At 53.7% G+C, this 13,085-nt stretch overlaps 4 protein-coding genes across 4 annotated transcripts; 1 reads left to right on the forward strand and 3 right to left on the reverse strand.

Annotated features, from left to right (window-relative positions):
* Window positions 1-1,758: 1,758 nt before the first annotated feature.
* On the reverse strand, window positions 1,759-4,047 carry DICSQDRAFT_160792 (uncharacterized protein). Its single transcript, XM_007364327.1, has 5 exons — window positions 3,997-4,047; window positions 3,714-3,926; window positions 3,491-3,657; window positions 2,952-3,431; window positions 1,759-2,900 (listed from the first exon to the last, which is right to left on the reverse strand). The coding sequence occupies exons 2-5, from the start codon at window positions 3,811-3,813 to the stop codon at window positions 2,124-2,126; spliced, it is 1,524 nt and encodes a 507-aa protein (XP_007364389.1). The 5' UTR covers window positions 3,814-3,926; window positions 3,997-4,047; the 3' UTR covers window positions 1,759-2,123.
* Window positions 4,048-5,396: 1,349 nt separating this feature from the next.
* Window positions 5,397-7,805, reverse strand: DICSQDRAFT_56406 (peptidase S10 serine carboxypeptidase; the record flags this gene model as incomplete). Its single annotated transcript, XM_007364328.1, has 12 exons — window positions 5,397-5,480; window positions 5,531-5,947; window positions 6,005-6,030; window positions 6,095-6,209; window positions 6,274-6,367; window positions 6,430-6,554; window positions 6,611-6,764; window positions 6,820-6,919; window positions 6,975-7,016; window positions 7,075-7,101; window positions 7,387-7,472; window positions 7,543-7,805. The coding sequence occupies 12 exons, from the start codon at window positions 7,803-7,805 to the stop codon at window positions 5,397-5,399; spliced, it is 1,533 nt and encodes a 510-aa protein (XP_007364390.1).
* A 227-nt stretch (window positions 7,806-8,032) lies between these two features.
* On the forward strand, window positions 8,033-10,418 carry DICSQDRAFT_103532 (Nop-domain-containing protein). Its single transcript, XM_007364329.1, has 8 exons — window positions 8,033-8,237; window positions 8,345-8,514; window positions 8,565-8,721; window positions 8,778-8,886; window positions 8,942-9,023; window positions 9,077-9,513; window positions 9,575-10,075; window positions 10,138-10,418. The coding sequence occupies exons 1-8, from the start codon at window positions 8,119-8,121 to the stop codon at window positions 10,264-10,266; spliced, it is 1,704 nt and encodes a 567-aa protein (XP_007364391.1). The 5' UTR covers window positions 8,033-8,118; the 3' UTR covers window positions 10,267-10,418.
* Window positions 10,419-10,906: 488 nt separating this feature from the next.
* Window positions 10,907-12,418, reverse strand: DICSQDRAFT_83913 (uncharacterized protein; the record flags this gene model as incomplete). Its single annotated transcript, XM_007364330.1, has 7 exons — window positions 10,907-11,126; window positions 11,189-11,286; window positions 11,344-11,534; window positions 11,589-11,703; window positions 11,762-11,996; window positions 12,052-12,170; window positions 12,231-12,418. Coding segments are annotated over 7 exons (1,075 nt in total), but the record flags the coding sequence as incomplete, so codon positions are not given.
* Window positions 12,419-13,085: the final 667 nt, after the last annotated feature.

Here is a 13,085-nt window from a genome sequence, read left to right on the forward strand (position 1 = left end):
ACTACTGAAAACTAGCTGTGAAAAAAGATATATCAGCAATGCTGATAACGCTTGACTAGCCCAGTTGGTTAGAACCTTGGTGCTAATAATGTAGTTTCATAGGTGCCGCGGTTCCAACCCGCCGGTGAGCATTTCTTTTAGGATCGCAACCTTAATTTCGATGGTTCGCAAGACTCTTCCTCCTCAGGCGAACCCTCTGACAAAGGTACGACAATTGTTCTCTGTTTCACACATAGCATGCATCAGAAAAAGACTTCATTGCAGGCACGCAAAGACACTGTCATGATCTCTACACACGTCATTCAGCCACTGCGCGCAAACGTTCGGATATATTTCTACACACGGTCTTGCACTCGAACGCATTCAGACGGACGTCGGCTCGCAGAAAGAGATCTCTCTCATCCTCAGGCCACTCAGCAATGGCACATAGTCGAGCTTTACTGTCAATCCCGGCACGTATGAACCGGTCAAGGAGGTAATCAAAGGTGCAATCAGCGGCGGAAAGTAGGTACTGAAGGACGGCCCATTGGCCGCTGCCTCGAGTCTGTTGCAAGCGACTTCTCGGTATGTCGAATATCGGTGGCGGCGGTGCCTAACAATAACTTTCAAGCAAATCATGAATACGAATGCGTTGAGGAAGAACATACGTCTGACGGATTGCCGACACTCTCCGATCCGCATTGATTCACGGGAACCGGCGTGGCTGAGTGCGTCTTCTGTTTCGTACGTACTGTCTGTACATTGGCGGACTATGAGGCCAAGTATATTCCCAACAATGCGGGACAAGGAATATATACCTTCGGGCCCTGTTTGGTGTTGGTTTAGTCTGTGCGGTCGTTATACCTCCACGGGTCGACAAACGAGCTGCATTGCGTCGTTTGATGTTTCGACGATGAGCGTACAGCCTATGATAGCATTAGCGTTCGATGTGCCAATGCCCCTTGTATTTGGCAAATATAGGAAAACCAGATGCAGTCTGGTAAAAAGTACCTATGACGTCGACCCGAGCTTCGTGAGGAACAGCTAAACGTACCGCAGTGACCAGCCCGGAGATGGAAGCCTTCTCTTGCTTCGTCCAAGTCCGAGATAAGTCAAGATATTTTGGGAGCAAGTCCTTGATCAGGGTTTGGGACAGGAAGCGCGTCTATCAGCTCCGTTAGCCGCTGATGCGAGAGGTCGAACAAACCTTCGCTGCTTTGAAATCAGCTATGTCACAAGGCTCAAGGTACTGCACAAAGCCGCGAGAAATATGGACAAGAAGGTTTGGTATGTTCGGGGGACATTCCGGAGAAGAAGACTTCGATGAAGGTAGCGATGCAGGTAGCAGGGATCCATTCGGTGTAAGGGAGCACAAGGGCATTGGCGGCGAAAAAGTGGGAACGATAAGTGGTGCAATAAGCTCAAGTGATGCGGGGAAGAAAGCCTGCTTCGAATCTTCATGGGCAGACATGGGGACGAACTCTGCACCTGCGGAGGTCGGCTTGATGAACTCTGAAGGCTACTAGTACCGCAGCACCGAACCACAAAGAAGAGAAAGGCCGCCGTCTTCGAACTTGCTGTCCCCACTGTTGCCTGAGCCGTCGGCGGATGCTAATACGTATCTGCTGCGGGCAAAACCGTGTACATTGCAATCATAATATATCTGCCTCATCAGAAGAGGAAGCGCCCTGTCAGGACAGCAGGAACTGGACAGACAGGGATCGAATGGTCAACTTACAGATCTCCGCAGCACACTTCAAATTTCCCCGCAAGGAAGGGGTCGGCGGTATTTTGGAACGGATGGTCTTTTCGGTCAAAAGCGTACCATACAGAGCAAAGTACGGTACAGAACAATGGACCAGCATGCCAAACGTGCAGCAACAGGCGGCAGCATATCGTAGAGCGATCGAAGAGCTTCAAAGCCGAACGAAGAGAAATACGAAGAGGATTAAACAAAGAGCAAACCAGTATGTACGGCCTCGCTGTACACCTATCTATCAGGAGCCTACGCTTGGTGATAGTATATAAATGTCCTCGGGCCCCAGTGTCCGTGTGCAAAGTGAAATGTCCGCATCACAGCCGTATCTCACATTGAGCGTCGTCTCCGGGCGGCCTCCACGTCGACGTCGAAGCAAAGTCATAATTTAGGACGAAGCGGACACAGCGCCTGCAGACACAACGCCAGTCGAGGCGGCCACAGAGGCGCTGTCGGATGCAGATGCAGACGCAGACACCGAAGCGCTGTCAGTGGCAGACGCAGAAGCGCTGTCGGTGGCGGACGCAGAAGCGCTATCAGTGGCAGACGCGGAGGCGCTGTCGGTGACCGACGCAGACGCGGAAGCGGACGCCGATGAGTCGTCGGGCAAGAGGGGCTGGTCGTTCTGCCAGCCGTCGATGGTGATCGCGCCGCCCGCGTAAGTACCAGTGGCGACGTTGCGGGTTCCGGGCGAGTCGACAACGGTGTTGTCGGACTCTGAGGGCGCGCTGGACGAAGAGGAAGATGACGACGACGAGGATGAAGACGACGACGACGAAGACGATGAGGACGAAGAATCAGTTGGCGCGGACGAGGAGGCGCTGTCGGTCGCAGTCGCAGACGCTGCAGAAGCACTCGAGATGATGGAGCTAGCCTCAGGAGGAGTGATGGTGGTCGTGCTAGTGCTCGAGCTGCTGTTGCTGTCGCTGGATCCGGCGAGAGCAAGCTGACTGAGGAGCTGCTTCTGGGTGTCGATGAAAGCCATGGTAGGGCCAGCGAGGACAGCTTGGCTCGCACGGTCACGAACGTTGTTGTTCAGGGGCTGCCCATCGCTAGTGATGAAGAGGCCGACAGGGCCCTCGATACCCTGGGGCACGACGCACTGATCGATCGGGAACGGGATAGCAGTAGGCAGGCCACCGACGAGCATCTGGCAGAAGAGACCCTACATAGCGGTTGTTAGACAAATTGTCGCTTCATGAAAAACATCACATACATCCGTTGAGCCGTTGATAGCGGGCGACGAGAATGTGAGGAGCGTGCCGGGCTGAGCAGCACCAGTGTTCGTCACAGTCAGAGGCGGGTTCGCTGTGGACGTTGCCTTAGCGACAATTCGAATTGGAGGTTTTGATCCACACAGACCTTGAATACCAACATCACACCCGGAAATAAACTGGCCAGCGATAGCGAGAACCTCGTTAGGGAGTAGCGCAATGTCGAACGCCTGAGGGATCGAGGCGCCGTTGTTCAGGACGTTGAGGATTGTTTGGTGGCGAGCCTCGACGGTCAGAATCGAGCCGGCATCGGTGAGGAGCACGGGATCGTCGATTAGGTGTGCAGCGCCCAAGTACGCACCCACTCCAACATTCTCAACCAAACGAGCGACAGGTGCCATAGTCGCGACGTCGGTGAGCACGCTGTCGAAGTTGAACTGGCAGTTGGAGATGGGCATGTCGCCGAGGGATTGGATCGCCGACTACAACCAACAACAGGAATAAAATGAGCTGATCCGAGTCAACCTGCGAAGAGGCCTACCTCGAGGACGGTCTGATGTGTCGCCTCATCAGACTGGATGGCCGTGAACTGCTGTATGGGGACCTGCGCGTCAACGAAACCAGCGGCCGTGAAGTCCGACGGCTGGAACTTCTGAAGAGCCTGCTGGTAGAACTGCGACTCGGCTTGCTCAAGGACATCCGCAAACTCTTCAGCCGAAGTCAGATGTCGACTCGATAGGTTTGACAGACACATAGGCACTTACTTAAGACCAGGAGATTGGTAGCAGTGTCCCGTTTGGCGACGGGGGCACCGAGGACCATCAAGGGTGCGGCGAGGGCAAATAAAGAGGCGATAGAAGGCATGACGAAATATCTGGTTGCTTACTGCCGGAGTTGAAAGCCTGCTGGAGGACAATTTGGGCGGTGCCGAAACGAATGGAAGTGGTCCAGGGGCGCTACCGGGCAGCCCGAAGTGACTATGAGAGAGACGTGAGATGTCAGGACATTGCTCGCGCCCATCTGCAGCAAGGGACACGGGACACCGACCTTGAGCACCGAAAAAGAACGAAGAGAGGAGAGGGGGGACGGTGGAAAGATGGGCGAGGGGACAGAGCCCTTTAACTAGCGGGCTCCTGATTCGCCGCCGTCGTCTACCAGATTACCGGTTCGGGGAGACCGGCAGATTGCTTATCCCCATAACAACACTGGATTCTTCATATCGCATTCTCCTCGCACCATGCATTGATCATCCCGCGTTCAGCCTTCACGACCAGTCTCTCTGGTCGATCAACATGTTGTACAGGGCGAGGCTCCCGGACGCAGCAAAGTCGAATGTTTCCACCTGCGCTTACTCCTGGGACAGGGGCAGAGGGGATGTCCCACCAATGCTCGACATATCAATCCAGAATGATGACAACGAATCAGCACGTCTTCTCTAAAAGACAGGTCCCACGCGCCTCCGTTATACATTCACAGCTCTCCTCTGATCACTGTCAAGTCGCGACCGCTCCTGCAAATCATATCAGGAGAACAAAACGTCCATCCCGACGTCTCAAATTTAGTCGAGTTTTACGGTATATACATAGCACACCATGTCGACATCGCCTGACGTCGCAGCCACTCTGCCACATCGGTCAACGCCCGCAGGCACTTCATCTCTCTCACGTCTCCCTAGATGAGCTTCGCTTTCGACCGTGCTGTCCGAATGGTGGTCGTTGCTTACGAAAGGGACCCGCCTGGGACACGACTCGGATACGCCTCGAGATGTGATTGAGCTGATATTCACCGAAGGTGTCCCTCCGTCCGCTTCCACTTCAAGATCGCCCTCTGGCTGAGATCATGGTGTAGGCGTTGAGATCACAAGAGCATCGCAAAGCCAATCAGTGCTCGTGAGTCGAGACAGGGACCGACAAAGTTGCCACTCCCGCGACGGAAATGAGAGGTCCAGGACGCCTCTGGGGTCGGGCCCGATACCCCTTGCCCGAGAGCGCCGAATAGCCCAGGTGGATTAGAAGCCGAAGCAAGTGCCGTGTATATCCTGGAGCTTGTAATAGCTAGCGGTTCTGAGACGTTCGAGGGACTGCTGGACATGCGGCCGTGTTATGAGCAGACATCACTCATAACTTTGTCAAGTTCCAGTTTCAGAGCCAATCTAGTGTCCTGGTTTCCATTCTTCGAACGCCTTAGTACTCTTTACGGGGCGGCTTACTTGTGCTGAGGGCGAGTAGATTGGAAGCCTCATCGCGATTACAGCACACTTGTGGTACTACTGAACGTTATGCGGTCTTACCACATTGCCCGAGATGCCCGAGATGCCCGAGCCTATATAGTAGATGAACAAAGTGAAGACTTGATTTCCTCGTCGGGCAGGCCACCGAGAGACGAATAATGTACAATGCCGACTCCTACATTTCAGAAATACCCTCCAGTACCGCAGCTTCACAAGGCTAGAAGTCTGCCCGAGCTAGCCACCGAGATATCATAGCCTGCGCCTCCGCCGGCTTGTCGTGCGGGACGTATAGTCGCAAAACCTTCATGTCAGCACACCATTCCTTATGCCAGACAGATGTGCACGGAAAACACTTATCATATGTCCCGCGCCGCGGATCGTTGCGAACGTTAGCGGGCCCGCAGACTTGACCTCCCCTGCCTTGTGCCCGTCGACGATCCAGTCGCGGAAGTCGTGCGTGTTGTACACCGCGTTGCCCGACCACTCGAGCTTCTCGAGCCAGAGTTTGCTCGCGTACCAATTGCATTGCCAGTCGTACGTGCCCGAGTAGATGAGGACGGGTACGCCACGCTCGAGCAGGCCGGCGATGTAGAACTGCGAGGGCACGGCGTACTTGTCGAGGCGCTTATTGAATGCACGCCCGACATCATTGTCGCAGCTACTGAAATTCTTGGGCGTTTCGACGCCTAAAAGATCCCGAACCGAGGGTTGATCGAGATAGTCCTTGATGACTTCTGTCTCTCGGTAACAGAGGGTCCCTACACACGGCTGGAGAATGCTTCAGCAGGAGTGATTGCACAGCTGAGTCAAGGTGTTCAATCTCACCTTGGAGATGTCATAGACGTTGCGGTCTGAGTGCAGGATGTTGAGAAATGTCACGGGTACAAGTCAACTAAGTGCTGGTTGTCGTACCACTGTTCGCGAACACACCGCTCACTTGATCTTGACAAAAGTCTACCGCTGCTTTACATCCAATTTCATCAAATATGTCAACGCAGTTCTGCTGCATAGCCTGCTGACAGCGTGGCAGCTTCGGAGGTCACCATTGATGAGCGTCAGTGGTTCGCAATATGCATGATCGCAGTAAGTCTTACCGTTGTTTTCATCCGGACGCAGGCATTGATGGACTGGAAAGGGATATCAAACGCAGCAGTGCCGCATTCGATCTCGTATCTTCCCAGGTAAACCCTGACGATATCGGCGGTGTGATGCCTCAGCATGGCAGCTCTGGAGGAATTCGGACCACGCACATCATGATATCTACTATGCCGTTACCAATGATCACGCTAGACAAATTCAGCGTCTCTCGCCCCTCCGCGACCGCAACGGTGTTCTGGTCGTAGACATAACTCGCAAAGGCAGGTAGGTAGCGACCCTAGAAATGGTTTCTGTGAGGCACTTGAGAGATCAGGGGTCGATAAATGCACTTACGCCATACGATTCCCCCGCGAGGTGCAAGGCACGACCCTTGAACTGGGAGAATGTCTCAAAGAATATGGTGAGGAAAGCGTGAATGTTCCTGGCCGCATCTTCGGTGGTCTCAATTGTCTCGCCGTAGTCTGCGTACGAGAAGCCAACGCCGACCCTGTCCTGCGCAGTCAGCTCCGACAAGCAACGATCATTTACACAAGGCGGCTCACGGTTGATCCAGGAAGAAAATATTTGCTTCTGCGTTCCACGAGTAGGGATTCCAGGTGGTGCCGTTGCTTGAGACATTTTGCATATCAATACTGCACGGACCTCAAGGATTATGTGAGCTGACATGGACCAAAGCGCGCAGCGCAAATGTCCTCACCGAGCTCCATGAGGAGACCCATGGAAGATGAGCAACCGGGACCTTCAAGTGTGTTTCAACAAGTCAGATTTCTGACGCTTATTCTTCAGGCAATTCATACCCCCATTGATCCACATCATGACGTCGTCTGCGGAGTCTGTCAGTAAGCTGTAGAGCGGCATGATCTGCAGGAGGTGAAGTGTGCCAAGTATATTTTCCTCGGCAGCTGCCAAGATTCTTAGGCTGCAGGAATGATTTCGCAGGCTCAGCCTCCAGTGGGCCGCATAGTGCCTCATGTAATATGAAGACTGGCCTGAAGCGATACCAGGCCTTGGCGCCTGAGCATATGTAGAGAGGATTGCACGCATTTATGTCAAAACCTCTTGGGCATGTGTAGGTTGACCTTGGAGAGGAGTCGTCATTAAGTACTCACCGGTGTCTGGGTCACGTCTGCTCTCAAAGAAATAGAAGAACAAATGTTTGGCACCATAGTCCACGTCCAGGTAGCCTGTATACACACTGGGACTCAGTCAGCACAGCTGACCTTGACATTCAAATTAATGTAATTCGGCCTTGGTTGATTACTCACTTGACCGTGGGGTCGCAGAATTCGCTTTTCTTCACCCGCACTTGGTGAGATGGAAAGCGGGGATGAGCCAATGCCAGATAGCCGTTATGTGAGGTGACAGAAGCCAAAGAACGCGTCGAGAAGTTGCTCTGGGCCCGAGAGAACGTTCCGACTGAAACCGGATGAGTACTATCACGTATGCTTGCGACGTCAAAGGCAACCTGCTGGCTGCTCACCAGCCCCGCAACAGCTAGCAATATACAGATCGCCAGGGACGTGAACATGGTGGGAGACGATAAGGATGTTCGTGCGGGTCGTGTGGATGACTCTGGCTAAACATGGCTGCGCCCACGGGGACCGTCGCGTTCGCGGTCACGGATCTCCACACGCGGAAGCGCACCGGAGACTGGCGCCTACTGGGGTTACCCTCTAGCGCCCGCTTCCAGCACGTGTTCTTGTTGCCTCAAAATTTCGGCACGCACTGTACCCAAAGTTCCCGTGCAAAATCCGGCTTCTGGTCCCAGTGGACGTCTCCTTTCCTCACCTTCTCGGCTTGTATCTTTCGTATTCTCTTCTGGGTCTAGGGGTGCGACGAAAATGCTGGTTTTATATGAAACTGCGCTTGGCTACTGTCTGTTCAAGCTCACGGATGATGCCAAACTCGAGAGCAATGATGTCTGGGAGGACTTCAAGACACCCGAGAAGGCTAACAAGCTGTAAGCAATGCTTTCATGTCGTATATCTCTGTGTTGTTCATGCGCACCCCACTCGTTTTCTTCTCGCTTGCTCCCCTGTCGCGCCGGACACGAAATGCCTATACTAGTCTTAAGCTGAAGGCTATTCACCGATTCACCTCGACTGCGACTGCAGTGGAGGAGATCACTGCATTGCAGGATCAAAAGCTCAGCAAGAACTTGAAGAAGTTCTTGTCAGATGAGATTGTCGGGAAGGGGAAGAGCAAGGAGACATTGGCGGTCTTCGAGGCGGGCATTGGTATGTGAAGTTGGCATTCCTCGATTTCCGGTGTTTACCGGAGCGAGCAGGCAAGGCAATTAAGGAGAAGCTCAAAATCAAGGTCGTCTCACCAAACATGACCGAGCTCTTCCATGGGATCCGCTCGCAGCTCACCGCACTCCTGGACGGTCTTGACCCCAAGGATCTCGCAACCATGAGCTTGGGCCTCAGTCACTCACTATCACGGTGCGTCTACACACTACTGCAATGCGACCGTAATGCAACTTCTAAGCACAGTGCAGATTCAAGCTCAAGTTCTCGCCAGACAAGGTGGATACGATGATTGTACAGGCAATCGCACTCCTCGACGACCTCGACAAGGAGATCAACATTTACGCAATGCGTGTCAAGGTGAGCGTCCATTGTCATCCTCCTCAGGCCCAGGAGCCTACTAGTGCGTCCGCAGGAGTGGTACGGATGGCATTTCCCCGAGATGGCAAAAATCATTGTCGACAATATTGCCTACGCGAAGGTTATCAAGCACATGGGTAAGTGAGCTTCCTGCGAGGTTCTGGGTTGCGTCTCATTCCATGGCCGCTAGCTTTCCGGACAAATGCTGCCTCGACAGACTTCTCTGCCATCCTCCCCGAAGACCTGGAGGCCACTCTGAAAGCGGCCGCGGTCATCTCGATGGGTACCGACATCTCAGAATCCGACATGGCGCACATCAACTCGCTGTGTGACCAGGTCATTTCCATTTCCTCCTACCGTGCGCAGCTCGCGGAGTACCTCCGGAATCGCATGAACGCCATCGCACCTAACTTGACTGCGCTCGTCGGCGACCTCGTCGGCGCGCGGCTCATTAGCCACGCGGGTAGCCTGCTCAACCTCGCAAAACATCCTGCAAGTACCATCCAGATCCTTGGAGCTGAGAAGGCTCTGTTCCGTGCGCTCAAGACAAAGCACGACACGCCCAAGTACGGCCTCATCTACCATGCGTCCCTCATCGGCCAAGCACCGCCAAAACTCAAGGGCAAGGTGCGTTTTCTCCTTCCGTAGTCCGCGTCGCGTGCCCCTCATTGTGTCATGTGCTACACAGATGGCCCGTATGGTCGCCACAAAAGCCGCACTGTCGATCCGCGTCGACGCGCTGACCGACGCCGACGACAAGTCTGAGCCGCACGCGCCGTCAATAGGCATCGAGAACCGCGCGAAGCTCGAGGCGCGGCTGCATGCGCTCGAGACGCAGAGCGACGCGTCGGCTGTGCGGTCTGCGTTTGCGGGCAAGAAGCAGGCGCGGTTCCAAATGACAGGCGAGACCAAAACGTACAACACTGCGGCAGATGCTGTCGACCTTGTACCGACGCAGCGCGAGCCGATGGAGGCGGCGGTGAAGGCGGTGCTGGATGTGAAGGCGGAGAAGAAGCGGGCGAAGGAGGAGAAGAAGGCGAAGAAGCGTGCGGCGGAGAAGGAGGAGATCGCCGAGGGCATCGAGGAGGCGCAAATGGAGGTGGACGGGGAGGCGGAGAGTAAGGAGAGCAAGAAGGAGAAGAAGCGGAAGCGGAGAGAGAGTGAGGCCATGGTCGTTGATCAAGAGAAGGTAAGTCGCGTCTGTGCTAGCGCTCCGTCTGGCAGAGTGTTGACTTATTCATCTCCCCGAAGCCGGAGACTGAGGAAGAACGTAAGGCGAGGAAGAAGGCACGCAAGGCGGAAAAGGCTGCTGCAGCAGAGAATGGCGACGTGGATGGGGATGCAACGAAGAAAAAGAAGAAGAAAAAGTCGGAAGCATAGCTATTATCATTGCTATCCACTAGCTCTTGTCATATCTTGTTGTATTGCTTCCGCATCCCTTTGCTTCATCTTACACTCTTCCTTCGCAGCGATCTCCCGGTGGGAACCGATAAAGGTCTGGGTGCTGGATTATGAGCAGGCTCAATCGGTTCGGCAAAAGAGCATGAAGTCACGAGGTGCCCAACGGATGTCCTCTTGACCGACGACCGATGTCGATTCCAGTATTGGTGTATGGAGGCTTGTAACGTACCCCAAATGCATCGTCTTCGTCTCGTTCATCTGCCACTGTCACATTAAACCACTAAGCCGCGATAGCGGGCGGTGAAGAGCACCGGCGAACATTTAGAGATGCTAGCAAGGCTCACTCATACAGTACGCCTTCGCCCACCGTTGAAGTCGACAACAATACCTGCGTTCTCATACAGCGAGCAACTGCTTCCAAGATACCGAGTGGACCGTCATGCTCTCAGGCCGGGTGGGAGCCCAAACAACTGCCGTCGAGTGCTCGGTTGTCGGTAGTAGCCACCTTTGTCGATCTCAAGTTAGAAGTGAGAAGCACGATCACTGTCTCTGCTTCGGAATCCCTGCGCCATTGAGGCACGCCGGGACAAATGAAACTCAATCATGGAACGTCCTGACAGGTCGTCATATATCTATGTTTACAGGATATGGCTACACATCACGTATCGACCACGCAGACTACGGAAACACGCAAAAGAGGTAGGAGTCGGCTAGGACGCCGCTTCTATTGGGGCTGTCGAATTGGGTCGCGAACTGGCAGGGAGTTGAAAGAAGGGAATCGTGCGCAGGTTTTCTGGAGCGTGGTCATCGGCATCCAACTTCTTCCGTCCGCGATCGGTCTGCGTCAAGCGAGTGAAAAAGAGTTGAGTAACCGCATTAGAGAGGAGAGAAGATCACGCACAGCGACCGCATGGGCCATCCCACGCTCCAAGCCTTCGAGCAGGGTGCAGGCCTTGCACAGTTCGTTACTGGACATGTAGCCGCAGCGCCTGCACGTCTCTGCGAAAACACTGGATTAGAGGCAGTCGCGCGATGATAAGGAGAGCTTGGACGTACGCTGTGACTTCTGTGTCGCCTTAACATCCTCCTTGATCTCGAAAGCCTCACCTGAGTGTATAATGTCGATGATAGCGCTCGGCCGTGAGACCTCGAGATCTTTCAAGAACGCTCTGGCATGACCCCGATACGCGTCAGGGGAGTAGATGCATTCTGTTGAAAAGTAATCCAGCTTTTTGAAGTACGCGTACCTGACAGCACAAGGGTCATGAGCTTGCCATGCACAAGGAGGTAAGGGCACTCACATTACAATCTCCTTCTCATATGCATACTTGAAAGGCTTCGACCTTTTGATCGTGTCTTCTCCCTGTGTACAAATAGAAGTACAACGTCCGAGACGGGCGATGTCCCCACGCATGACTGCAAGAAGAACGGTTCGATCGTACGGAGGGGGTCACGCTGTCGTGATCGGACTCACTATTCATCAGCACAGTTTCCGCGATATCATCGGCATTGTGACCGGTCACAATATGCTCAACGTTGAGTATTGCTGCACCCCTATCGAGTGCTTGTCGCCGGAATACTCCGCAAAAGGTGCAGTTGTTTTTCTTTCCGATTTGAGTGACGATGGCATCCATAGTCCAGCCGTATAATTCGTCATATGATAAAATTTTCAAAGGCATGTCGTACTGCTGCTGATTTCGTTTCACAGTCTGAAACAGGTCCATATGAGTCTACACTTCGTCAGAGACAATGCGGTTCGCGCACCTCCAAAGAATCATCCCGGTACCCGGTGATCCCTTCGTCTATCGACAAGAGGAAAAGGTCCAAGCCGTAACTGTACCGTTCGTTCAGAGTTTTCATGACATGCGCAAGCACGGTGGAATCTGGGGGAAAGATCATGGTCAGAACGACGACCCCTGAAGCCATCCTTTTGAGAACCGCACCTTTGCCACCGGAAGCACCAATCGCTACCCGGTCTCCTGGTTTGAAAAGCTTCGCTTCCGTGACGGTGTTATGGACTTCAGTCTCAAACACATAGAAGAAGCATTCTTTGCATATTTGCTGCCCCGTCTTTGGCCGTTTCAAGATCGCACGAACGGCATGGCAGAGAGCACAGAGTCGTGGAGGCATGGTCGACGCAGTCAGGTAAGAGTTCTTTTGGCGCCCGTGCCTCAGCAGAGATCTCGCAGGAGTCAAGGATTACAATTTCCGCTTTTGGCATGGGCAGTGGTAGCTTCCCTGGCCATCAGCTTCCTTCATGCAACGCTTGCGCACGACAGAAGCGTCAACAAGCTCAAACCCTCGAATTCCACGTCATGTCCGGCGGCCCTGAGGCCATCTCAGCTGCCTAAACAAGTCATGATTGCTACCACCTTGGTGACAGTTCATGCAAAGTTGCTTCATCCTCCCGTGGACCCGGGGTGTGGTCATAATGGACCCGGATTCCACACGCATGTGTGCAACAGTCCTGGAAAAGGTCCATACACTCCAGACAAGCAGGATCAGCTTCCAACGAACCCTATACGGGAAGAACTTCTACTAATGTACCTGATCGTCTATGCTGCATGAGGAAGCACTATCACAGACACTCAATATGGTCAATTCGTGTACCAGATAGCGTAGTTCCGTTCTCAAGGGATGTAGTGCTATATGATCAGGCGAAGGTACCCTGCTCGCCTGTGCCCCGTTTTCTCTGGGTCTGCCTATTGCAACGACCTGGGAGGGCCTCTAATCGCTTGCGGTGAGCCATGCCCTTACCCCAATACCAGGGGATAATTATCGCAACATCTCAAGCTTTG

The sequence above is a fragment of the Dichomitus squalens genome, assembly GCF_000275845.1.
Source record: "Dichomitus squalens LYAD-421 SS1 unplaced genomic scaffold DICSQscaffold_8, whole genome shotgun sequence".
Taxonomy (NCBI): domain Eukaryota; kingdom Fungi; phylum Basidiomycota; class Agaricomycetes; order Polyporales; family Polyporaceae; genus Dichomitus; species Dichomitus squalens.